The sequence below is a fragment of the Arvicola amphibius genome, chromosome 4, assembly GCF_903992535.2.
Source record: "Arvicola amphibius chromosome 4, mArvAmp1.2, whole genome shotgun sequence".
Classification (NCBI taxonomy): domain Eukaryota; kingdom Metazoa; phylum Chordata; class Mammalia; order Rodentia; family Cricetidae; genus Arvicola; species Arvicola amphibius.
Window position 1 is genome coordinate 105,111,844 of NC_052050.1, and position 26,605 is coordinate 105,138,448.

The following is a 26,605-nucleotide window of genomic DNA, read 5'->3' on the forward strand; positions in this document are numbered from 1 at the left end:
GGTTTGGAACTCACTCACGTGCACCGAGTGCTGGGACAAAAGCTTCCTTTCCTTTGAGGGCAGGTCTCACACAGCCCAGCTGGCCTCCAGTGCGCCATGCAGTCGAGCCCCGGGCTTCCAAGGCTGGGTTGGCGGGCGTTTGCCAGGACGCCTGGCTCTTTCTCGTGTTTGGAGCTAGGATCCCACACGGTGACCCAGGCTGTCCTGGAACTCACGGCCGTGGAACCGCCTCTCTCTCAGCACTGAGTTGACAGAGTACACCACTAGGTCTCAATCTCCCAGCCTCATCATCATCTCGCTGCCACCTGCAGACCACCGGCGGTGCAGATTGGTGGGGGTACCCCACGTTAGGCACCCCCGGCAAAGGACAACCGCTTTCCACTTACACAGGGCGTGGCAGAAGTCAGTCCCGGCCACAGAATGTGGTGTGTGGATCGCCCTGCATACCCGGCTCGAATCCGGGAGACGCTCTGACATTTCGAATTGTGTCTGGAGACAGCGTGATCCTTCTCCGGGACTCAGTTTCCCCTCAGAGCTCTCAGGGGCTCCAGCCCGGCGTTTGTGGGACGCGGGCGCCCCCTGGTGGACCAGGGATGCACCGCGGTTCGCATTCACTCCTGGAGTCCAGGGGCGCGGACTCGGGGATCCCAGAGGCTGCTGCACCGTCACGAGGGGGTCACGCACCGCCACCTCCAGCGTGGGAGTCAGCGCTGAAGGGCGCGAGCGGCAGTGACAAGGGAGTCGGGCTGGAGGACCAGAGGTCTTGGCCAGGAGGGCAGAGCGGGAACTGAGTGCAACACCTCCAGCAGAGCGAGTGTACCACAGATGAGCCTCCACAGGCCCAGAGAGGACGCGGCCTGAGGTCACACAGCAAGTCAACCGCCGCCACCTCTCAGAGAAAGTCTGGGTGGCTTCAGGATTTCCCTTGGTTCCCACAGACCACCAGCTCAGCGCTGTTGAAAGCGCAGCCTCTGCTCCTGCCCCGCCCATTTCACAGTCGGGTACACTGAGACCTGGTTCAGCTGGGTGAGTGAGGGGGCTGGAGCCCAGAGAGGCGGTGACATCTGTCCTACACAAACAACTGGCGAAGGGGTAGGACTCCCTAGGTGTATTCCAGGCTGGTTCATCACAGGTGACGCTGAGGTGGGAAGGCTATGACCACGATGTATAGTGAAAGATCCCCTAACCCCCACAGTTTCCTCCCCGGTGGGAGACATTCCCACCCGACCCACAAACACCATCAGACTCTTCCCTACTCCAGGGAAAAGCAGAGTAGCAGACACTGCAAGGTAAACTGAGGCAGGGTTCTGGGTGCACGAAGATACGAGGCTTCTTTGAGAATTGGGGCCCTCATACCTGGAAGGACTGAACAGGAGGCTCTCTAGCCCACTCAGGGGTTCAGCAGACCCTGCATGGGGGACGGAATCCCTCTTCTTTAATTGGGGTTGTAACATTTTTGCGATACTTCTATGTCCAGGTTGCTATAGTTCTGAGATAGGGACGCAATCCAAGCAGGAGTACTTCACCCAGTGGGAAATTCTCCCCTGGGAGCCCTTTTGTGGTTTTGGGAGAGTCTATATAGCCCAGGCTACCCTCAAACTACTGTGAACTATCCTCCTGCCTCAGGCTCCCCAGTGCTGGGATGATAGACGTGTGCAACCACACCTAACTGTTGTTTCCCACACGTAGAGAGAGGGTCCCGCCCTGTAACTCTGGCTGGCCTTGAGCTCCTGGCAATCCTCCTGCCTCAGCTTCTTGAGTGTCTTCTGCATAGGGCGCCCCTGCTTTCTGCGAGCTCAGCTGGGGAGCAGCACCCGCCGCCGTCGCAAGTAGGTTTCAGCTGCAGTGAAGTCGCTGGCCACGGCGTTCACGCCCTCGCTGCGCCCCTCCGGCCAGTGGGTAGCTGCCCGGCCACCACGAGCGCTCACACCCGCAGCGGCGCTGCTGCCTCGGGCAGCACCCGCTGCCCCCCACCCCCGCCCCACACACCGCGGTGCCGGTGTCCCGCAGCTCCAGCGCAAAGGTGCGCAGGGAGCCCAGCTGGTGCTCCCAGGTCGGGTTCCCGCGCCCCGCCGGGATTTCCTGCTTCAGCTCGCGATTCAAGCCTGGGCTGGGAGGGACGTGGCGCTGCCCGCCGCCCCCCGGCGACCTGGGGCCCCACAGCTGCGTTTTATACTATTCTGCCCGCCCAGCCTCCCTGCAACGCACCCACCTCGATCCTGCCCTGAACCTTTGTATGTGCAGAGTCTGAGGATCTGTCGTCCTCTCCTCTACCCCCAAATGTCACCACCGAGGAGTGCCAAATCACCTCCAGCCGTGTTTATTTTTTTTGTCCCCTTCCCCAGTTCTCACCGTGTAGCTAGGAAACTCAGAGATCCTCTGCACCCCAAGTGTTGGGATCAAAGGCATGCAACCATACCCCGCCTCGTTTATTTCTCCCGCTTGTTTGCCTGACGGGACAGGATGATACCTTGCTCCCTAGGCCCTCATGGGCAGTCTCTGGAGGGAGCATTTACTGAGCACCTACCCTCTGGCCATGTGTAGGGATGGGTTAGGCCTGCCTCTCCCTAATAGACACCTGCTATGCCCCTCTGCAGCGGGGACTGGAGCCCAGTTCCACCCAACAGATCCTCCCTACAAATTTCTTGTTATGGAGACCAAGCTGGACCTCCAGGAAGCCAGCTACAGGTCCACTATCTCCCAAGACCAGGTGGTTGACGCCTTATCAGTGGCTCCTGTTGGTCCTGACTGGCCACTTATCCCTGTCAGAAATCCCAGTAGTCCCCGAGTGAGAGTCCTGGAACCCAGGGCTTGGAGGGACCCTACCATTCTGATTGCTTGTAACCCCAGCCTGCCACCACCTCCAAGTCTGGTCCCCCATGTCCTCGCTCTGACCTCAGGACCTGTATGGCTGCAGGCAAGTGGCCTCACCCCTCACCACTCTGAGCCTGTGTATTACTCCAGTCAGACCCTGAAGGAAGGGCATTGTGTGTACCAGGGATTCAGCACATGTGCAGTGACCCACCATTCAGGATCCCTAGGCTAGGGCATCCACCTCCTCTAGTGAGATGCTCAAGGTCCTCCCTGCCACATAAACCGAAAATGGGTTGATGGCTCCTGATTCACTTAGAAATGGCAGGGGCCCCTGCTGCTACTGCCTGCCCTCCTGGGGCTTAGGACAGCCAAGGTGGCCAGCAAGATCCCACGGTCCAGCCTCAGGGGAATGAATGCCAGTTTTTCTCAGCTCGACTCTTCCCAGGTTTGCGAGTCCAGAGGTCCGGCAGTCCAGAATGGCAAGGAGCTAGCCATGACCACACGATGGCCAAGATTTAGCAGTCTGGTGACCAACAGGCAGTCACCTGCAGTCCGACCCCACAGTGGGCAGCCGGTGGCCCGGTGGGTTCTGGTTGGCAGGGGCTGGGTGACCAGGCCCTGACCAGGATGGTGGCAGAGGACATATGGCTTGGGCGATGAGGCCTGGCAGGGCCTGCAGGGAGGCACCCAGGGTGTCCAGGCGACTCTCCAGGGCGGCTAGGCGTGCCTCCAGCTCCTCTTGCTGGACCTGCAGCTCGGACACCACTTCACACGCGATGCTCTGTGCCTGCGGAGATGGATAGGCCCCGTGACAAGGGAGGAGCCAAGGGATGGCGAAGGACGCCTGGGGCCACCATGAGGACCAAAAGAGCAGGGGACAGGAGAAATTTCTGTTAAAGTAGCTGGTGTGTGTGAGAGAGAGACAGAGACTATGGCCTTGGCCAGCAGGGGCACGCAAGCCAGCAGTGTGCCAGAATCTGGCTAGAGGTGGTGCGCCAGCCACTCCCATCCAGCCACTGTCCTTTGGGCTGCCACTGTCCCTCACCTGTCCCCACTCTTTTTCTTTTTTCGTTTTGTTTTTTTGTTTGTTTGTTTTTTGAGACAGGGTTTCTCTGTGTAACAGTCCTAACTGTCCTGGAACTTGTTCTGTAGACCAGGCTGGCCTCAAACCCACAGAGATCCACGTACTTCTGCCTCCCGAGTGTTTTCATTTTTATTTTTTATTTGTATGTATATTTTGAGACATGGTCTGCAGGTCATCCTTAAATTCAAAGCAATCATCCTACCGTACCTTCTGAGTACTGGAATAAACAATGTGAAATGATCCACTATGACCTTTGACTAACATCTCTGAATGCTAGAAACTGAGGCAGGAGGATAAAGAATTCTAAGTTTGTCCTTGTCTACAAAATGAATTCCAGGTAGACTGAGCTACATGATAACCTGTCTCAAAAACCAACAAGAATTTAACAACTTCAGAAAATATTACTGTGTAGAACAGCACTGCGAGGTGGAGCCCTGCCTAGAATCCCCAGTGAGGGATTGGGGGCGTGGCTCAGGGTGGAGCCCCTGCCTAGAATCCCCAGGGAGGGGCTGGGGGCGTGACTCAGGGTGGAGCCCCAGCCCAGAATCGCCAGGGAGGGGCTGGGGGCGTGGCTCTGGGTGGAGCCTCTTATTAGAATCCTAGGTTGTATATAAATTCAACACTAGGGGCTGGAGAGATGGCTCAGAGGTTAAGAGCATTGCCTGCTCTTCCAAAGGTCTTGAGTTCAATTCCTGGGAAACACATAGTGGCTCACAACCATCTGTAATGAGGTCTGGTGCCCTCTTCTGGCCTGCAGGCATATATTGTATACTAAATAAACAAATGTTTTAAAAAAATAAAAAATAAATTCAACACTGGGTCTCTATGTAGCTGACCTCCTACCATTTCTGACCTCCTAGCCTCCTGCTTCAGTCACTGGAAGAACCAGGCAACCCTGGCTTGCAGTCCCACGCAATATTAATCATGAATTTATACAGTAGAGCCAAGTTGAACACTAGATGCCCTATTGCGGGGTTCCCAGCCTCCTCTGATGGGACACTCCATCCCTCGGGTCCCCTACCCTTCCCTCCAGCACTGCCAGTTGCTCACCTTGGCAAGGTCAGCCAGTGTGTTGGCTTGATCATTCACCTTCCCTTGCTCAATCTTCACACTGCGCAGCCTGAGGAGACAGGGGCAAGGGCGGGTCAGGCTCAAGCACGCTACAGACACACCCCACCCTTGGGATGGATATATTCTCTGCCCACTAGGGACACATCTGTGGTATGCCCCTCCCCATGGGCATCGTGTGCCCCCAGACTTACTTCTGAGCCCTGGCAGGAGCCGGCAGAGCAGAGATAAAGAGAAAAAAAAAGCACAATGCGGTCTTAATGCCATGTAGCAACATGCTAAGTGCCTACCAGCGCCTGCCCCCAGTCACAAACAGCATCTGCCCCCAAGTGACAAACGGTGCCTGCCCCCAGGTGACACCTGGCGCCTCCAGATGATACCTGGCGTCTGCCCCCAGGTGACACCCGGCGCCTGTCTCCAGGTGACACCCGGCGCCTATCTCCAGGTGACACCCAGCTGAGGAGCTGCCACCTCCATGGGCAGGGATCTGGCCCCTAGGGACGCCTCTGTGCCACAAACTGCCTGTCATTCATCCCACAGCCTGTTAGGGGCAGGTGCCACGCCCTTGGCTCCAAGGGTAACTTGTTCAGAAAATATCCTGTCTGGGGAATTGAGGCTGGCAAGGGCAGTGCCACAGGTCAGCACAGGGACAGGACTTGACCCCCGGAGTACTGTTCTCCCGGAGGGCCTCTTAAGGCCCAGGGTCTGACCCTGGAACCGGCTGAGCATCACAGGCAAAAAATAAAAGAAAAGGAAAGAGGGGCGGACAGACACACAGAACATCCAGTACAGGGAGCCGGGTGAGCATGGAGAGCCAGAATGCAGTCTCTACAGGCAAGGACCATCGGGGATGGAAAGATTCAGACCCACACAAACCACATGTGCCCTCTGGGCACTTTTTCCAGGACTGTCTACTTTTTGGTTTTATTTATTTGATTCCTCAGGAGCTCAATCACTAGCTCCACTATGGGGGCTCTCCTACCCAGTACCCCTTCCTCATACTGGCTGCCTCATCTCCCCACCTCAGCCTGGGCTCTGCATCCTCCTTGCATGGCCACCCAGGGATCCCAGTTCATGCCCCTCCCTGCTCTAGGCCCTAATTCAAACTTGTTTGTCTTCAATAACTGCTGTAGCATTTGGGGAAGGGCCATGTAGATACAGGTGACCTACAACAGACTGCCATGCCCCAGAGCACTGGTGACTCACACAGTGACACCCCGGTACCTGGACACACTACCTCTCGGCCCTCTCCTCCCTCCCCCTTCCTTCCCCCTTCCCTCCCCCTCACCCCCTGACTTTCTTCTTCTAGAATCTTTGTGATGTGCGTGAACATTCCTTGGGTCTGCTTTAGGGCACAGCCCTGTGTGGCTGAGAGCCAGGTATGCGGGGAAAGGAGCTGGGAAGATTCCGAACTTACTGATGGATGGCTTGGAGGAACTTACGCTGGTGTTTCCGAACCCGGCCTTGGTCTGGCTTCTTCACTAGCCTGCTGTGTTTGTAGATGAGCCAAGTCTCCCTGAGAACGTTTGCAGCAGCATTTTTGACCTGGGGAGCAGAAGAAAATAGTTTCTTAGGGTCATTATCAGATGACCCAAAACTTCTGCAAACTTCTAGAACCCTCTGGAAATCCAACCTGTTGGGGTTCTGCTCTGTGAGCCAGAGGTGTGTTTGATGCCCACAGCTAATATAACACAGGTGTCGGACTGTCAAATACTGAAAATGGGAAATTAGCCACTTGGCAAATCCCAGCTGCTTTGTCTGCCTTGGCGCTCAACCTTTGGGCAACACGGTGTTCACTTTGGATTAATATCTACCTTATGATGCAGTAGCAAGTTATATATATGAAGTAGCAGCAAAAATAATCGTGTGGTGGGGGTCACCACAACATGAGGAAATATATTAGAGGGTCACAGCGTTAGGAAGATTGAGAACCACTGTTTTACAGGGTCTCGTGCAGCCCAGGCTAACCTGAAACTCACTATGTAGCTGAGGCTGACTTTCCTCTGGCTCTTGAGTGCTGCTGGGCTGACAGACATGAGGTGCCATGCCTGGTTCTGTGGTGTGGGTGGAGCCCAGTGCTCTGCACTCTACCAACGGGGCACTAGCCACTCATTCATCTTATACGTGGGGAAACCGAGGCACAGAAAGGGCAATGTACAAATGCTGAGAAGTTCATGGTGTGCACTTAGCAGCTTGATCCAAAGCTGGTAGCACTGTGTGGCCCTGTTCCCTCTGAGCTTGTGTAGTGGGAATCCGGTGGAGTCGTTGTGTCCAGGGGTACGAGCTGTTTCCCACTGCACTAGTAGAATGTATTAGTGTTTGTTGAAGGTACCTAGACCTTGAAAAAATCGTGGCAGAGAACAGTGATTGTTTTCTATTTGTAGTTGTTTCTCTGAAGGGGTTTCCACCCATTGCATGACTCTGGTCAGAAGTCTATCCTGGCACTCTTGAATGTCTTGCGTTATTGGGCACTGCAAACAGTACACAATAAAAACCAAGGTTCAGCCAGGCGGTGGCAGCACACACCTTTAATCCCAGCACTCAGGAGGCAGAGGCAGGCGGATCTCTGTGAGTTCTAGGCCAGCCTGGTCTACAGAGCGAGTTCCAGGACAGTTCGGGGCTGTTCCACAGAGAAACCCTGCCTCACAAAACCATAAAAAAGAACTAAAGATGAAAAGGACACAATCGTCCCCTTCAGAGAACACAAATCATAGATCAAAGGGGCTTCGTTATGAGGAACTTGTACCCCAAACACAACCTTTGTGTACAATCAATGAATACGTTTCTGAAGGGAGGGTAGACGTTCAGTTCACAGAAACTCTTCTGCCCTGCTACCAGGAAGCCCGCAACTATATCCAGGAGTGACCCTCCTCTGAACGACCTAGTAACACAGAACGCCTGACACACGGACATGGGGCTGCGCCTGGTGCGGGTTTGGAGAGACAGGAGTGTGTCGCCCACGTGCTGGCGCCTGCAGGAGGGGCTCACCCGCTTGGTGAGCTGCGTGTCCATCATGAAGTTGTGGACGTGTTTCTCAGCCTTGGTGAGCTCCAACTTCCTGGCCACGACGGCCACCACGAGTGCAGTGCAGCCCGCTCCCTGTGTGGGGTGAGGGCACGTCAATCCCAAGGCCAGGCTCGCCTCCTCCAGGAAGCCCTCCCTGGGCCCCGCCCCTCTGCCACAGTCTCATTCCTGGTCAGGGTCAGTCTTTGAAGGGCCATATTGATAAGGTCAAGGCAACTTTTGCAGAGAAAATTCTGTGTGGAATACTACAGAGTCAGGAAAAGAACGGGGGAAAAGATCCGCACAAGGAGCTCCGCTATGGGTTCTGACTCCGAAAGCCAGGCACAGCAGCCTCAGATTCAAGGAGAAAATGGTGGGCCCTGGACAAGAGGAAGACAAACGTGTGTCTGTGCCCAGAAAGGGAAAGGGTGGCGGGAGAGAGAAGGAAGCAGCGAGCCAGGAGCCTGGAGCAGGAGGACCACTGGAGTCCAGGGGCTAAAGGGCTGCCTGGACCATAGTAAGACTGCCAAAATAAGGGCATGGGGCATGGCTCGAACAGCTTGTTAGAATTTTCTGGAAGGAGTCATGATGGGGAACCTCCTTCAGCTAACAGCCTTGAGAGGCTGGAACAGGTGGGGCGTGGCCTTTGGGTACCAAAAAGCCCACGGGAGAGTCCTCTCGGCCCCTTCCTGCAGGCCACGCCTGGATGTCGGACCCTGTTCCTGTTTCCTCGCTGTGATCCGTGCGTTTCCCTTTTAATAAAGAAAAACCTTAGTATAACCTATTTGAAGCTAGTGTGGGATTATTCGATTCGTGTTCCCCCATATAACACAATCAGCTTCATGGGGCCAAGTCCACGTTTACCGTGAACCCCCTCACCTCTCTGCCACGCTCCCGGTTCACCAGCCCAGGCGTTTCTCGCCAGCCTGCAGCCCACCTGCCGCTGCTCAGGAGCCTGACTTTCCCCGTTGAGGAGGATCACGGCTGAGGGAAAGCTTTGGGTGTCCTTATCCTGGCCACCAACTCTCTCCATGTATGGAATCACTTTAATTGTCCTTAATAACTGCTCTGATTTTGTTAAACAAAGCATATTTATCTAAGTAGGTGACAGCCCATGTGGAACCGGTGCAGGGGGCTGCGTGGAACCATGCAGACTGCACTGGTTCCCAGAGAACCACCGCTCCCAGAGAAGCCAACGGGAGCCCTGCCTGCTCAGTCCGTCTGCCACACGGCTGCAATTGGGACACCTGCTAACCAATAAAGATTATTACACCTACTCCAATTCACTGTAATTGCCTAGGGCAGGTAAGGAAATTGTAAAATTTGAAAGTTATATGATAACTGACAATATTATCATTCAGGAATTTAATAACCATTGCTTATCTTATGAATGGTATTCTGCAAGGCTTATGTGATTTTCCTTATACATACATACATTTATTTGAATTTTGGGAATTATCTTTGTTTTGCACATTATATCTTTAAGAAAATGGTTTGTAACAGAGCCAAGAATGAGGCACATTTAGAAATGATACAGTCTTTACAGACTAATAATGAACAGCTAGCTGAAAAATTAATCCTATTGAAAAGGATAACAGTAATTTTACAGACAAAATTCAATTCATGTTGAAGGGTGCTGAGAAATTATCTGAGAGAATTCATACTGTTGAATTTAACAATCAGAATCTGTTAAAGATTTATGACAGGTTAATGGATAGGATATCTCTCCAGGAAGGCAATATGTACACCATCTAAATAATGTCCAAGGATGAGAGGTTATCTTTCCTGGACGGATTTCATACCTTCAAATCATATGTGCAGAATAAGAACCAGTAGCTAAATGAATCATGAGGCCCTAGAACAACACACAGGACTGGAGATTCTGACTTTACATAAAAGGCAGTGGTAAAAAGATTTAAAACAATCGCCGGCGGCGGTGGCGCACGCCTTTAGTCCCAGCACTCGGGAGGCAGGGCAGGCGGATCTCTGTGAGTTCGAGACCAGCCTGGTCTACAAGAGCTAGTTCCAGGACAGGTCCAAAGCTACAGAGAAACCCTGTCTTGAAAAAAGAGAGAGAGAGAGAGATTTGAAACAATTGAGGAAATTATTGGAACTGATGAGTGGGAAGAGAAAGTACAAGAATTGGATTTAGCTTCATCAGTATGGGTCAAAGTCAGGGATGACATTCCCAGAGTTTCAACTGCTTATCCAGTAACTGCCTCTGAGAAGCCATCTGGTACAAAATACCCTAAGATAGTCAAAGAATATAAATGGCAACCTATAGGTATGAGCGAGCTAAAGGAAATTAAGCAAGGCTTGCATTCACCATTTGTTAGGGAAATGGTGAAAACGTGGGCTTCAAGAAATAAGGCTATCACACACAATTGACTTCGGTTAGTCTCAGCGGTACCAGAGGATGAACCCCAGCTGCTATGGAAATGCTATTGATGGGAAGAGGCAAAAAGTTTAAAACAACAGGGAAAAACAAAAGGTCTTGAGGCTTTCCAAGATCAAATTCTTGGCGGGGGTCATTACTCTGATCCTCAGGACCAGGCTCTTCATGAAGAACACACCTCGTCCCTACACTGCACAGCAGCTTTAAATGCTCGGGACAGGATTCAGGAACCAAGAAATAGAGATGAATCATATATTAGGGTTAAACAGGGCCAGAGAGAACCCTTTAGTGACTTTTTACCAAGATAAACTAAGGCTATACAAGAAGGAACAACAGACCCAGAAGCAAGATGAGCACTTATTGAAACTTTGACTTTTGAAAATGCCAACTTAGAATGCAAAACGATCCTTGGGCCTTTAAAGATCAGATCAGCTTCACTAACCCCACATCAGACAGATGTCTGATCTTCAAAATGTACAAAGAACTCAAGAAATTGGACACCAAAAGAACACATAATCCAATAAAAAAAAAATGGAGTACAGACCTAAACAGAGAACTCTCAAAAGAGGAATCTAAAATGGCTGAAAGACACTTAAGGAAATGTTCAACATCCTTAGTCATCAGAGAAATGAAAATCAAAACAACTCTGAGATTCCATCTTACACCTGTAAGAATGGCCAAGATCAAAAACACTGATGCCAACTTATGCTGGAGAGGTTGTGGGGAAAAGGGAACACTCCTGCATTGCTGGTGGGAATGCAAGCTGGTACAGCCCCTTTGGATGTCAGTGTGGCGATTTCTCAGAAAATTAGGAAACAACCTTCCTCAAGACCCAGCAATACCACTTTTGAGTATATGTCCAAAGGATGCTCAATTGTGCCACGAGGACATGTGTTCAACTATGTTCATAGCAGCTTTGTTTGTCACAGGCAGAACCTGGAAACAACCTAAATGCCCCTCAACCAAAGAATGGATAAGGAAAATGTGGTACATTTACACAATGGAGTACTACACAGCAGAAAAAAATAACAACAGCTTGAATTTTGCAGGAAAATGGATGGAGCTAGAAAACATTATTTTGAGTGAGGTAACCCAGACACAGAAAGACAATTATCAGATGTACTCATTCATAGGTGGTTTTTAAACATAAAGCAAAGAAAGCCAGCCTACAAACCACAATCCCAGAGAACCTAGACAACAATGAGGACACTAAGAGAGACTTACATAGATCTAATCTACATGGGAAGTAGAAAAAGACAAGATCTCCTCAGTAAATTGGGAGCATGGGGACCTTGTGGAGGGTTGAAGGGGGAGGGGATAGGCAGAGAGGGGAGCAGAGAAAAATGTAGAGCTCAATAAATATCAATTTAAAAAAGGTCAGATCAGCACCAAGAGATTAATGGATCCTGCATACAATGAATGTTGAGACATTTGATTATAGTACTGAGGCTTGGGTAGGAGAAGCAATTTCCAATGGTAAGAGAAGACATCAAAATACCAAATGTTTTAATTGTGGTAGAATGGGACATCTGAGAAAAGATTGTAGACAAGGGATTCCTAGAAATAATGTCTCCTCTGGAAATGGCAAGAATAGACGGTCTCAATCTTCTGGAATATGTAGGAAAAGGCTGACATTGGATCAATGAATATAGATCAACAAAAGACAGACAAGGCAACCTGATACCATCGGGAAACTGCCTGAGGGGCAGTTCTGGATGACAGCCGCCGTTTCACACTACAAGAATAGACATGGAGGATGGATCAAAAACTCAGTAGGAAATAGGAAGCGTGTATTTAGGCAGACTTCTATAAATGATCAAAGACCAAAGCTAAGAGTGCATATAAATAACATTGTTATTGAGGGATTACTGGACACAGGTGTGGATGTGGATATCATTACTCCAGAACCTTGGCATCCAAATTGACCTCTTGAAGAGGCAGATGTTCAATTCCTAGGAATTGGAACCCTATTTTAAGTGAAACAAAGCATGACACGGGTTGACTACACATGGTCAGAAGGACAGAAAGGAAGGCAGAGGCCATATGTAACTAATATTGCAATGAATTTATGGGGTCATGACCTGTTGCAGCAATGGAATACCCAGATTAACATCCCTTCAGTCCCAAAAATTCTTGTTTCTGGGAAGGATATTATAAAATATTATAATAAAGGTCACCAGCCATTAAGATTTTACAAGAACACAAAGCAACTAGCAAACCATTAGAGGTACTTACAGCCCTGCCTTTAAAAGGGTTGACAGACAGACTTGTATGGGTTAAACAATGGCCTTTAACAGAAGACAAACTGCAGGCTTTAGAATCGCTGGTACAGGAACTGCTAGATGCTCAGCATATTGAAGAATCAACCAGCCCTTGGAATTCTCCTGTATTTATTGTTAAAAAGAAATCTGGTAAATGGAGAATGGTGACAGATCTATAAGAGCTGTCAACAAGGTTATCCAACCTATGAGCCCTCTACAATCTGCAATTCCTCTGCTTTCTCTGTTACGAAAAGAATGACCTCTTATAGTTATTGATCTAAAAGATTGTTTCTTCACTATACCTTTACAAGAAAGAAAAGGATAGAGAAAAATTTGCCTTCACAGTGCCTACTTATAATAATTCTCAGCCTACTAGGAGATACCAGTGAACTGTCCTCTCACAGGGAATGCTCAATAGCCCCAGCCTGCACTAATATTTTGTAAGTCAGTCAATGGAAATAATACATAAACAGTTTCCTAAATCTATAATTTACTATTACGTGGGTGACATTTTGCTATCTGAGTCAAATGCAGATACTTTAGAAAGAATGTTTAAGAAGTAAAGAACGTTTTTCCTAAATGGGGATTACAAATTACTCCTGGAAAAATACAGGGAGGAGATTCAGTCAGTTACTTAGGTTATAAAATAGGTTTACAGAAAATTAGAAACACAAAAGGCACAAATTAAAAGAGACCAATTGTAGACTCTTAATGACTTTCAAAGATTGTTAGGAGACATTTCCAGTCTAAGACTGGCTGTTGGGATAACACTTGATTTAATAATTCACTTAAACAAAACTTTCGATGGTGATAAAGACTTGAATAGTCCCAGAGAATTAACAGCTGAAGCTGAAAAGGTATTGATTGTTGTTGAAGAGAAATTATAGGAGGTACATGTGGATAGGGTGAATCAAAATCTTTTTTTTAAATATTTATTTATTAGGTATACAATATTCTGTCTGTGTATGCCTGCAGGCCAGAAGAGGATACCAGACCTCATTACGGATGGTTGTGAGCCACCATGTGGTTGCTGGGAATTGAACTCAGGACCTTTGGAAGAGCAGGCAATGCTCTTAACCTCTGAGCCATCTCTCCAGCCCCTCAAAATCTTATTTGTATTCTAGCCATATTGCTTTCCAGAATTTCCCCTCCAGGAACTTTAATGCAGAAGGAAGATATCATTGTAGAATGGATCTTTTTACCACATAAACCAAGTATAAAATTAAAAACTTATGTGGAAAGGGTCCCTGAATTAATTATAAAAGGAAATTTGAGAATTTGTCAATGAGCAGGTATAGACCCAGCAGAGATTATGTTTTTTTATTGCTGATGAAATTAAAAAATTATGGGAAGACAATGAACTATGGCAAAGTGCTTGTGCTAATTTTTAGGAGAGATTAATAGCAATTATCCCCAAAGCAGCAGAATTAACCTTATAAAGAGAACTACTTGAATTCTTCCCTGAGTTGTATGTGATGCTCCAATAACTGGAGCCTGTACGTTTTATACTGATACAAATAAATCAGGAAAGGCAGGTTACAAATTAGAAGATTTAAGTAAGTTAAAACAAAGCCCTTATAATTCTGTACAAAAGGCAGAGTTATATGCTATTCTCATGGTAATAGTGATTTTAAATAACCTCTCAATACAGCCCCTTCCTGCACACCACACCTGGATGTCGGACCCTGTTCCTGTTTTATCGCTGTGATCCATGAGTTTCTCTTTTAATAAAGAAAAACCTTAGTATACCCTACTCAGAGCTAGTGTGGGATTATTCGATTCTGATACAGTCATGCTTTTTTGTTTTTCAAGACAGATTCTCACTATGTGTCCCTGGCTGTCCTGGAACTTACTCTGTAGGCCAGGCTGGCCTCAAACTCAGAGATCCACCTGCCTCTGCCTCCCAACGCTGGGATTAAAGGTGTTTGCCATCAAGCCTGGCAGGAGTTGTAAGCCTCTAAAGCCATGTGATTAACCAGAGAATGTGGTTCTGTGCTCCCCCCAGGCCTCTGGGGCCCCAGGAGAGAACGGCCCATCCTTATTTTTCCCTTTCTCCTGTGAAACTCAGCCAGTGATGCCCAGATTCCATAAAGCCTTCTGGGGAGAAAGGAGCACGTGAGCTGGGCCTGGCAGGAGTGACCTGAAGTCTACGTGGATAGGAACTCTTTTAGTTTAGTTTAATTTTGTTTTGAGACATCATCTCACAAGGTCCGTAAAGCAGAAGCTGCCATCCTGTCTCAGCTTCCCACATACTGGGGTGACAGGCTTGCGCCACCGTGCCTGGTGGTGATCCTGTTTTTGCAAGAATACATCAATGTGTTTCAACAAGAATGGTGGCTTGGGGCCCTGATGGTCAGGTGGCTTAGGAAACTTGTGTAGCCGATGGCAGCAGCATACACCTTTAGTCCCAGCACTCGGGAGGTAAAGACAGAGGGATCTCTGTGACTCTGAGGGCAGATAGGGTTAAACAGTGAGACCCTGTCTCCAGTCATGTACAGCCAGGGGCTTCGGTACTCACCATGATGCCCGTGAGCAGACACACGCCCTTCCCACAGTAGGTGTGCGGCACCATGTCTCCATAGCCGATGGACAGGAAGGTGATAGAGATGAGCCACATGGCGCCCAGGAAGTTGCTGGTCACTTCCTGCTTGTCATGGTACCTGGGGTTGGGGATAGACAGAGCTTGGTCATCCACGCCACCCTTACCACCACTGGTGCAGGCCGGGATGGGGGCACCGTGCCCTCTTCCTCCCCATGGTCTTTCCAGCCTCTCCCTTCCCTGAAGCCCACTCTGCACCCCACCATGTCTGCCCTCCCTACCCCATGACAGTGTCAAGGATGGCCCAAAGACAGAGTCACACAGGGAAGACACTAGGAAGCACTTCCCACATCACAGCCAGCGAGGCCCAAGGAATGAGGGTTGGGGGAGAAAAAGGCCAGAAGGTGGCTGTAACATAAGGAGAGGGGAGAAGGGTGCTTGAGGACTGGGTGTGGGCAGGGTGATAGCAGGTAGCCGGTAAAGGCAGCCTGAGGTCTCACCTACTGGAGCTGTGGAGCCTGGGTGCACCGCCTGGGCCTGGCATGACAGGAAGTTGGCTCTTGGGGTGGTGGTGAGGGACTTACCCACAATCCCGAGTTTTCCAGAGTTCATTCTGGTTTTGTTTTGTTTTTTTGTTTCTATTTTTTGAGACATGGTTTCTCTGTATAGTTTTGAAGCCTGTCCTGGAACTAGCTCTGTAGACCAGCCTGGCCTCGAACTCACAGAGATCTGCCTGCCTCTGCCTCTGCCTCCTGAGTGCTGAGATTAAAGGTATACACCACCATGCCCGTCAGAGATCATTCTGTGGTTAGTTATGATTTTGATTTTTTTTTTTGAGACTGGGCATCATGTAACCCAGGCTGGCCCTAATCTTGCTATGTAGTCAAGGATAACCTTAAACCCCTGATTTTCCTGCCTCCGTCTCCCTGGTGCTGAGCTTTGTCCCCATTCCAGACTGTAGCTACGGAGATGCTTCAGGGTGATCAGGTGTGGGGATGAAAAATGCTGGGATGTGCTGTGAGGTCACAGCAAGGCAAGATGGCAACCAGAGGTGGCCTGGTGTTTAAGTCGGGCTCCCAGCTCCGAGGGCAACATGAGGAGAGCCCTAAGGTCCTGCTCTCGTCAGTAGGGTCGGGTGAGAGGAATAGCAGTGTACATCAGAGAGATATCCCTGAGAGCCAGCCTGACCCCTAGAGGACAGGAAGACGGGGTGAGCACGGGTCTCCCACCAAGGCCTTTCCTGACTAGGCACAGGGCAGATGAACCTCACAGTCACCCAGGCAACAAGGCCGAGCTGTACCTGTCTCCCCCAGGCACATCCTATGACATCTGAAGACCTCAGTCTGCAGCTTCCTCGGGCCCATGGGTGGCCCGGGACTCCTGGTTCCCAGAACTTAGCTGAAAAAGACTCTGGGCCCTGGGGTGTTCCTTGTTCCCAGCCATGCCCATTTTGGATGCCAGCCTCCCTCCGTCACAGCTAATCTTAAACCCTTGGCTGCTGGGACAGCAGTGGCCAAGGAACAGACACAATCCTCACAATAGATACTGGGGTCCACCCTGTAAGGGTCACAGGGTGGAGGGAGAGACTCGGGGTCAGGTGGGGGCCCTCAGTCACCTCTCACACACGCGCACTGTCCAGGCTGCGACAACCCAGGAGGAGATGCTGAAGACCAGCAGCGCGGTGCCCGGGCAGATGGTCATGAGGGTCTTGGTGACGAACCGCGTGTTGAAGGTGACACGGTTGAGGGCCCCGATGCTGCGGCTGGAGGCGTCCGTGAAGATCCGACTGTGTAAGAGCATGACCCGAGCCAGCAGGTAGAGGCGCAGGAACATGGGGATGGAGAGAAGCACGTCCAGGTCCGCCTCGGCCGCTGACGGCACCAGCGAGAAGGCCAGCCGCGCTGTCCACGTGAAGTGGTAGTGGCCGGGCACGGGGTGGATGGCACACACGGCTAGCTCCAGCGAGATCAGGGACACACGTTCCCACGTCATGGCAATACGCCAGTCATCGGCACCATTGTCCACCAGGAACAGCTGCAGGAAGGGGATGGCTGTGTGGGTCCCCAGAGGATGGGGCCACCCCTCAGCGGGAGCGCTGGCCTAGGCCTCAGCCTCACCCACCCAAGGAATTTGGACAAAAAAGTTTTTGTTTGTGTATTTTTAAGAGAGGGTCTCATGTAGCCCAGGCTGGCCCTGAATGCCTATGTAGCCAAGGATGACCCTGAAGTCCTGATCCTCACACATCAGCATCCCAGATGCTGGGATGACAGGTGCAGAATACGCAATCTGGCTGGTTTGTTCTGCCTGTCGGAGACAGGGTCTGACCTTCAGCAGCTCTGCCTCGGCCTCCAACGTGCTAGGATGGTGGTATGTGTGTGTTTCTCAGGCTCCAGTTCTAACTCAAAGCCTGAGGACCTGAGCTCAAGTTCCAGAACCCAAAGAAATGACAGCCACATGTTCACACACAAAATGAAAGGAAGTGTCGAGGAGCAGGCTGGGCTCAGGGCCACAAAGAACACCTTTTACAGGTCCTAATCCCTTCTCGCCCTGACCCTTTCTGGCGGTAGCCATGGAGGAGGACCCCAGGCAGCCTCCCTGTAATCCTGAGGGGAACTGCCCACCCTCTGCGGTGTGCTGCGCTGACCCTGGGGAGGGATGCAGGCTGACGTGGTGCAAGCCAGGTGATGCCTTCTCCGCTGCCCACACGCCAACCGCTGACCTGTTAGCTCTCACCTTGACCCCCCTAGTCCTGCAGTCCAGAGTCTGTTCGTTCTAGCAATTTCCCTATCCTGGAACCTTCTCAGCCATGCAAAGCTACGCCTGTGGCCTTGGGACCTCCCTCAGCCTCCATCCCTCCTCGTCAAAACACTGTGGAGATAAAGGTTTCTCGGGCATCACCCAGATAAGGGGGTGGCTGGAGGGGATCGGGCATCTCCCTGCATAAGGGGGTGGCTGGAGGGGATCGGGCATCTCCCAGCGTAAGGGGTGGCTGGAGGGGAAACAGGTCTTGGCTGAGCACCCACAGTCCCCCCAACAATGACAGGAAAATCAGTGGCTCCAGCCTGGCTATGTGAGGTCCTGTCTAAAAAAACAGAAAGCACTGCTGGGCAGTGGTGGCGCACGCCTTTAATCCCAGCACAGGGGAAGAGAGGCATGCGGATCTCTGAGTTAGAGGCCAGCCTGGTCTTCTATAAAGCAAGTTCCAGGATAGCCAGAGCTTTTACACAGAGAGACCCTGTCTTGAAAAATCCAAACCAAACCAAAGCAAGCCAACAAACAAATCCCAGAAAACAATCTCCTGAAAAACAGACAGAGTGGGACATTGGGGGGGGTTGAGGGTGGGGCGCTATCCCAGAGACCCGCCCTGTTCTGGGTCCTGCCACCCCGCCCTGTGCTGGGTCACGCTTCCGAGTACCAACCTGGATCTCGCGGGCGTGGTAGAGGACAACAAGGCCAAGCAGGATGAGCGTGGACAGGCTGATCAGGCATTTCAGGGCGAAAGAGCACAGTGACTCCTGCACAGAGAGGGGATCTGTCCTTGTGGCTTCCCCCCACTCCAAGTCCCCAAGGCTACCAGGGCTGCCTCACACCCCTGAGGTCCATTGCAACTTCTGCGTGCAGCCACATGCACCCCCTCCTGCAGCCTCAACCCCAGGCTGAGCAGATGAGGGACCAGGCCTACCTTGGTGTACACACCCCAGGACAGCTCTGTTTCTGTTACCATGACGACAATCCCAAACATGCCAAAGATGAGAGCATAGTCACTGAGACGTTTGCGCTTCTCGAAGAGAGCCCTGCGATGGCCCAGGCGGTGGCTGACCGTTGAGGGCTTCCTGGAACCCAGCCAGGCCTCTTCTGCCTCTTCCTCCTGCTCCTGGGGATGGCCCCTAAGGCCACCAGGTGACAACAGAGCAGGCTGGCCCTTGGCCACCATCTGCAGGCCTGGGCCTTGGGCACCCGGCTGTTGGGGGCGGCCTGCCTCAGGGTCCACAGGCTCCCAGCCCAGGAATCCATGCCTGCTGCCCAGAGGCTGCCCCACACTGCCATTGTGGCTCCGGCTACTCATGGCCACCTGCCTCCCTGGGCTGGACTTGCAGCAGGCCCGTGGGGGCCCGGCATGGCTCAGCAGCGGGGCTCCCGGACAGACCTGTGAGACAGAAAACAGTGAATATCACCATGGCCACTCCAGGACATTCTAAGGCCCAGGAGGATCCAGAATGAACTGACCATCGTAACCCTGGTCCACAAGTTCCCCTTCCCCTCAAGCTGCTGAATCGGTATCAGGTGACTTGGTGCCCTGTGTGTCCACAAGGCTTGCTGCACACCACTCTCCACGCTGCATGGATGAAGATGCAATTCGGAGCTGTGACTCAGCTGCCCCACACACGTGCCAAGCACAGCCCAGGAGCTCCTGAGACAGCCTCCTCCTGTCCACAGAGGGCAGAGGGACTCCACGTGGGTGACCCACCAGTCCTGGGCTCACTCTGCATTTTGAGCCTCCAGTTAGAAGGGCTTTCTGTGGCCCCAGAACAGGGGACTCCTGATCCCATCCACAAAGACAGTAAAGCCAAGGGAGGTCGGGCTACACAGCCACACCTTATTAGGGCAGAGGCGAGTGAGAGGTAACCAGCCTGGTCCTGTTGATCTGTGAGCTGGGGACACCAGGCTGGTGACTATCTGGTGTTTCCTTCACCTGGCCTGAAACACCAGCTCAGCGCCCCCAAACCGGCCCTCTGTGGGTTCATTCACTTTCATGTACTTTAGGGGTGTGATGCCCAGGATGGCCTTGAGCTTGTGACATACACCAAGTGCTGGGGTATCAGGTGTGTGGTATATGTCCTTCCATCTAAGGAACTGGGGAGGCTGAGGCAGGAAGCTCTGGACTGCAAGGCCAGCCTGTGCTACATAACGAGTTTGAGATTAGCTTGGGGTACACGAGATCCTAACTCAAAATAAAATACAACAAAATCGGATCAATAGGTGTCCCTTGCTATGAGTCTCTGGAGGGACCCACCTCCCCGCACCCATTCACAGGAACCACACAGTGAAAATAGACTCCCGGGACTCTAGACCAGTGTGGGGCCACCTCCCCACCAGCCAGAGGATGGGTGGGGTGGAGGAAGGAGCCCAGATCCTCCCTCAGCAGGCTCACTGGCTCCCCAGGATGACTGCTCTGCTTGCCCTTTGCCCACCGGCCGCCAGAGAGCTTACTGGACCAGGCTGGCAGCCCAGAAGCTGTCACGGAGTACCCTGACCCCGGTGCAGAGTGGCCCGCGAGTGCGTGCTCAGTTCACCCTTTGCACGGGTTTTTTGGACTCAGCGTCCCCCACTAGTAACCTTTCTCACCGGGGACACGCTCACCCGCTCTCCTGTATCCCTGACCGTGACCCCGCGGCGACACCATCCCCAGCCGCGTGACCCAGGTGCTCGCGATTACCGGCCTCCCGCTTCCTCACACCAGTACCTGTGGGCGACGGCGGGGACCTGCACCCGCGTGCCAGCGCGTCCCCGCCGCGGCTGGCCGGGGTGGGGGGCGGCGTCCGCCCCTGATGAGTGGCGCCTTGGATTGGCTGAGAGCGTCAGGCCCCGCCCCCGTGACCTCGCAGGCCCCGCCCACGCTTAAAGCTCCCTCCTGGGCGCTTGGCAAGAACCAGGAACACAGGAGATGGACAGCTGTGCATGGGCGGCCCGTTGTCGTGGGGTGTCCTGCACAATGGGGATCTCGTCTTTGGGGACAGATTCCCCAGTCCTGAACCCTAACAGCCTTGCAGGCAAGAAGAGCTCCAGGGATCTGGAGTCATCAGGGCTGGGGAGACCCCCTCTCCAAGCCTCTGTCTTCTCACCAACCCTCCCTCATGCAAGTGTTGTTTTGAATTAGGGTCTCATGTAGCCTAGGATGGCCTCAAACGCACTGTGTAGCCCAGGCCTCCCTAGAACTCACCAGATAACCTAGGTCAGCTTTTAGGGGCTTTGTAGCCAAGACTGACCTAAGGCTCCCGCTCCTCTCTCCATTCCTGGGCCACCCCACCCAGCTGCTCCAACGCTTTTGTAGTCTTGTGCTTTTTTGACAGGGTCCCACTCTGTTGCCAAGGCTGAAATCCTTCTGCCTCAACCTCCTTGTTAGGGTCTCCCGCCTGCCATTAATAATGCCATTCCTGACAAGCTGGGAAGCTCTAAAGCCTTGGTTCCTCCGGGGCAATGCTTCCTCCTGTTTTCTCAGCGCAACTCAGAGCCCTGCAGAAAGGACTGAGGGCAGGTCCGTGGCCGGAAAGTGGCGGGAGTTTGTGACTGCTCACCCCACAGCAGAGCCACCAAGGTCTCAGCTCCAGATCAGCCACTGACATTGTGACCATCCGGGTGTCGGGATCACTGCCACATCTGTCCACACAGATGGAGCCAGGTAGGACTAGCTTGGGGTGACAGACTAAAGTGGGTTCCAAGAGACACCATGCTCTGTCTCCAGTCCCTGAGCTTCCTGCCCACTGCGCCACCTCGACCTTGAGGCCACAGGCCTGTCTCACTGACTGTCACCCACTTGAACCACCCTGGAATCATTTTTTGCCCTTGAGAAAGGGTCTCATGTATCTGAGGCCAGGCTAGAAATCACTGTAGCTGAGGACGACCTTGAACTTCTGATCCCCCTGGGTTCCGGGATGACAGGCACGTGCCATCAAGCTCCATTTAATGCACACTGAGAGCAAGCTGCCGGCAGTTCCCAGGGAGTGGGAGCATGCCCTGGTTTGTCCCTGCCCAGGTAACCCTCCTTTGGGTCCGTCTCACCATGGTGCCCACAGTGCCCATGGTCAACTGTGGCCCCCACACCAGCCACCCTCTCACAGCCTCAACAGCCACTTCTGCCTCTGAGCTGCGTCCCTTTTCCTCTCCAGAGCCCCTCCACAAGGTATTCTAGCAACCATTTGGGATGGCCCTGAAGCCTGCGGGAACCTCAGCCCTGGGGACCCACAAGGCAGACAGTGGCTTTGGGACAGGGAGTGAACAACTGCACCTTCACCCTAGGTCTGGGTCCCAGGGAGCCGCGGGTACAAGTACTTGAGACACCAATGTGACTCCCATGACAGGATACAGCCTTGGAAAGGGGGGACAGCAGGGACACTGATACTAGGGAACCTGGTCAGGCCTGGAGGCACCTGAGACATGGCTGATGCCGAGGTGGCCTGGCTACACACTCTCCTCTGAGCTCCATTCCCCAGCAGCTGATCAGCTAGCACAGAGGCACACAGGAGTTAAAGGCCAGCCTTCCCCTCATAGGCAGGGAGGCATCCTGGGCTACAGCCCTGTCTCAAAATGAAAACGCAGAAAAGGTGGGTGGGAGGAGGCTGGTCATGGCTGGAGTGGGGTGCTCAGGGGTGGGAGGAGGCTGGTCATGGCTGGAGTGGGGTGCACAGGGGTGTGAGGAGGGTGGTCATGGCTGGAGTGGGGTGCGCAGGGGTGGGAGGAGGCTGGTCATGGCTGGAGTGGGGTGCGCAGGGGTGGGAGGAGGCTGGTCATGGCTGGAGTGGGGTGCGCAGGGGTGGGAGGAGGCTGGTCATGGCTGGAGTGGGGTAGGCAGGGGTGGGAGGAGGCTGGTCATGTGCAAAGGCCCTGGCATAGAAGGGGAGAGGTAAATTGCAGAACTTGGGGCACACATATTGGGGAACTGATTCTGGGCTATCTGGGGCTCAGAGGTCTTGGATTCACCCATCAGTGTGCCTTGGACCCCTCCTGTATACAGAGCTTGTATCTCAGGGACAGTGGAGGCCTCCAACACGCCAGACCTCAATCAGAGAAACGACAGGAAAAGTCAGTGACGGAGGCACCGGGTGGCACGTACTCCCCAGCCCTCCCTGGAAGGAGCCCCCAGTGACACTGAGCAGCTGCCGAAGCCCTGTTCCTCACCCTGCGACCAGCAGGCCCACTCTTGGTCCCCACACTCAAGGCCCAGGCGCCAACGACTTCCCATAGGCTCAGCTGTGGAGGCCCAGTTTCAACAGTGACCCTGAGCCCAAACTTCACAGTGAGGCCTCCTTCAGAAGTAGCATTTGATGGGTTGTTGTTGTTTGTTTGTTTGTTTTGCTTTAAGACAAAAGGTCTCAGTCTGAACTGTATACACAGTATCCAGCAAGGACCTTACATATAGTGATCAACTAATATCCATCCCATGGAAGATCAGGGCTGACCTTAGATGTCAGTCAGGAGTGGAGGTGGGAGGGGTAGCATGGGAGTGGCAGGGTCTTCTGGACCTGCCTTAATGCCACCCTCCAGGTTGTGTGACACTGGGCAGGTCACCAACTTCTTCGAACTGGCTTTCCACTCCTGCTGGGAGGACAGAGCCAGGCACAGCCTGAGGCCACTGCTGTCACTGCTGGAGGGGGGGAGGGGACAGAGCCAGGCACAACCTGAGGCCACTGCTGTCACTGCTCCCAGCTGGGGGACAGAGTCAGGCACAACCTGAGGCTACTCCTGAGGTCACTGTTGGGGGGGGACAGAGCCAAGCACAGCCTGAGGTCACTGCTGTCACTGCTCCGGGTGGGGGGGGGACAGAGCCAAGCACAGCCTGAGGTCACTGCTGTCACTGCTCCGGGTGGGGGGGGGGGGACAGAGCCAGGCACAGCCTGAGGTCACTGCTGTCACTGCTGGGGGGGGGGGGGGGACAGAGCCAGGTACAGCCTGAGGTCACTGCTGTCACTGCTCCCAGGCCTTTTCCCTTTAAGCCTCAGGAGTTTTGTGTTTTGTTTTTTTTTTACAGGTTTTTAATTTTTTCCTTTGTTTTCTTTTTCTGTTTGTTTTTGTTTTTTGAGACAGGACCTCACCACAGAGCCCTCGCTGTCCTGGAACTCACTCTGGAGACCAGGCTGGCTTTGAACTGACAGATTGGCCTGCCTTTGCCTCCTTCCTCAGCAGTGGGGTTATGGTGTGTGCCTCCATGCCAGGCTAAACATTTTTTTAAATTTAGGAATATCAAGATGGCTCAGCAAGAGTACCCATTGCTCCCCCAGGGGTTAAGGGTCCCCAGCACCCACATCAGGAGGTTTCCTCCCATAATCCCACCTGTACTGCTCACTGACACATGGATACACACACGTGCTTTAAAAGAATCAAAATTAGTTCTCTAAAAATTTTTAATTAAATTTAAGTTTGTGTGTGTGCATTTTGTAAAATAGGGACAAAGTTCATATCACTCCATCCTCAAACTTGCTAGAGTCAAGGCCAGCCTCAGACTTCTGAGCTGTCTGTATCCAACTGCCCAGTGCTTTATTTATTTATTATATTGTTTGTGTGTGTCTGTGTGTGTGTGTTTGTGTTTCTTTCTGTCTCTGTGTGGGGTGTCTCTGAGCAGCCAGAGGGTGTCCGGTGTCTGTGGATCATTGTGACTTTATTCCCTTTGAGACATGGTCTCTCACTAAGCCTGGGACTAGGCTGGCAGCCAGCAAGCCTGCCATCCTCCTACCTACCAGCTCTGAATCCAAGGCTGAGGTCACGGGAAGAGGCCTGATCACACCCTAGCCTCCCACGCTGGAGTCCTGTGTACTCTCTCTAACCACCACCTCCAGGTCCTGCTCTTGCTTTTCTGTTGCTGTTTTTTGAGACAAAGTATCAATGTGCAGCCCAGACTGTCCTCCCACCTAAAATCCTCATGAGTGCTTCCCAACCCCAGGCCTGGCAGTCATCAGCTCTCCTACCCACAGAGGTGACCAGCGTGAGAAAACTCAACCTGGGGCTCAAGGACTCTCAAGGCCACTAACCTGAGGCCTTTCTCTTAGTCCCTCGCCGTTGCCCTTTGCCGCAGGACAGATCTGCTTGAGGTTCTTTTCTTCTCCGTACCTATAAAGATCAGATATGGCCGGGCGGTGGTGGCGCACGCCTTTAATCCCAGCACTTGGGAGGCAGAGGCAGGCGGATCTCTGTGAGTTCGAGGCCAGCCTGGTCTACAAGAGCTAGTTCCAGGACAGGCTCCAAAGCTACAGAGAAACCCTGTCTCGAAAAAACCAAAAAAAAAAAAAAAAAAAAAAAGATCAGATATGGGTACCGGATGGGACAGCACCACAGCGTCCCTTTTTTGTTTTGAGACAGGATTTCTCTGTGTCACCCTGGCTGTCCTGGAACTCACTCTGTAGACCAGGTTGGCCTCGAACTCTGAGAGATCCACCTGCCTCTGTCACCTGAGTGCTGGGATTAAAGGTGTGTGCCACCACAGTCCATCTAAAGATATTAACCCCTGCATTCTTTGAGGTTGATGGCTTTAGTTAAGTGTGGAGACACACAGCTGTGTTTGAGGCAGGAAGATCTCAGGCTCCAGAACAGCCTGGGCGTCCAAGTAAGACATTGTATTTTTTAAAAAAATGAAACAAAAAATCTAAACAAGCAAACAAGACCCCCAGGCTGGACGAGGTGGCCCAGGCTTTTAATCCCATCACTTAGGGGGGCAGAGAAAGGCCAACCTCTGAGCTCAAAGTCAGTTGGGACTATGTGATGAGACTTTCTCCCAAAATACAATGAAATGTAATTTGTAATGAGACCTTGGGTGTCCCTAAAGCTACCCTAGGCCCATGCCAGAGAGGCCTCACCCCTGAGCCTTGGGCCCTGCATACTGCCTGTTCCCAGCACTCCCCGTTTCCCTTCCACCTTCTGGTTCCTCCTTCGCTGCTGTGAACTTGAAAGTGCCACTTCTCTCTTCCTAGGACGTGAGCAAGGGGCAGTGGCTATGTAGGTAGCAGGGGACTCCGGCTTCTCTAGAGCTGACAGTGGCTGGGGAGGGCAGGGGCTGCCAAGGTCACTCTGTAGGCCCCCTCCAGACACCTGCCCCCTGGGCTTTTCCCTGCTAAGGTTTCAGGCAGTCTCCAAGCTCCTTCTTAGCCAAGTAGCCCTGGGGACCCTAACTTAATCTCTGTAATTCCTGTGAACCAGTTTGAGGGGCCTTACATCCCACGCTCAAGAGTGAAGGCAGGATGGGAAAAACCCAGACAGGACCCCACCCGAAGGAGGGTAGGCTCATGACTGCTCTGCCCGCTCCTTGCTGGGTGACCTTGGGTGAGTACTATCCCTCTCTGGACCTACCCACCGCAGGGGCTGACACAAAGAAAGCCAGAGCTAAATTCTGTGTCTGTCAGGTCATCTCCGACGCTTCCATCCTCCACAACTGGGGGAATCCCCGCCAAACATAGGCACCAGTGCCCCAGGAAGGTACTACAGGAAGTCTCGAGGACTGCCACCACGCTGTGTGACTAGCATCCCCAGTCCCCAGCTCAGCCCCTTCCCCCAGGGACTCAGGGCTTGTTCTGGGGCAGTCTCAGCTTGCCGTGGTCTGGGGAAAGCGAAGGAGCACCCCGTGGCTCCTGCAGGTACCCGGACTTGGGAAGCCGCTTTAAAAGACAACCCCACCTCATCGCCCTGTCATTCTGCCACCCTTCCCCTGCTTCCGTCTGTAACTCACCAGCAGTCTC

General features: G+C 52.5%; 1 protein-coding gene across 4 annotated transcripts; it reads right to left on the reverse strand.

Annotated features, from left to right (window-relative positions):
- Positions 1–2,304: 2,304 nt before the first annotated feature.
- Positions 2,305–20,697, reverse strand: Kcnn1 (potassium calcium-activated channel subfamily N member 1). 4 transcript variants are annotated; one of them, XM_038327370.1, is made up of 10 exons: positions 20,629–20,697; positions 18,847–19,311; positions 18,584–18,679; positions 16,780–17,198; positions 15,144–15,285; positions 7,955–8,065; positions 6,384–6,511; positions 5,161–5,169; positions 4,949–5,018; positions 2,305–3,601 (listed from the first exon to the last, which is right to left on the reverse strand). In XM_038327370.1, exons 2-10 carry the CDS (start codon positions 19,228–19,230, stop codon positions 3,356–3,358), a joined length of 1,605 nt encoding a protein of 534 aa, XP_038183298.1. In that variant the 5' UTR covers positions 19,231–19,311; positions 20,629–20,697; the 3' UTR covers positions 2,305–3,355. The 4 variants fall into 4 exon arrangements, with proteins under 4 accessions (XP_038183298.1, XP_038183297.1, XP_038183300.1 ...); XM_038327369.1 differs by having other exon boundaries at positions 20,526–20,679; XM_038327372.1 differs by lacking the exon at positions 7,955–8,065 and having other exon boundaries at positions 20,526–20,679.
- Positions 20,698–26,605: the final 5,908 nt, after the last annotated feature.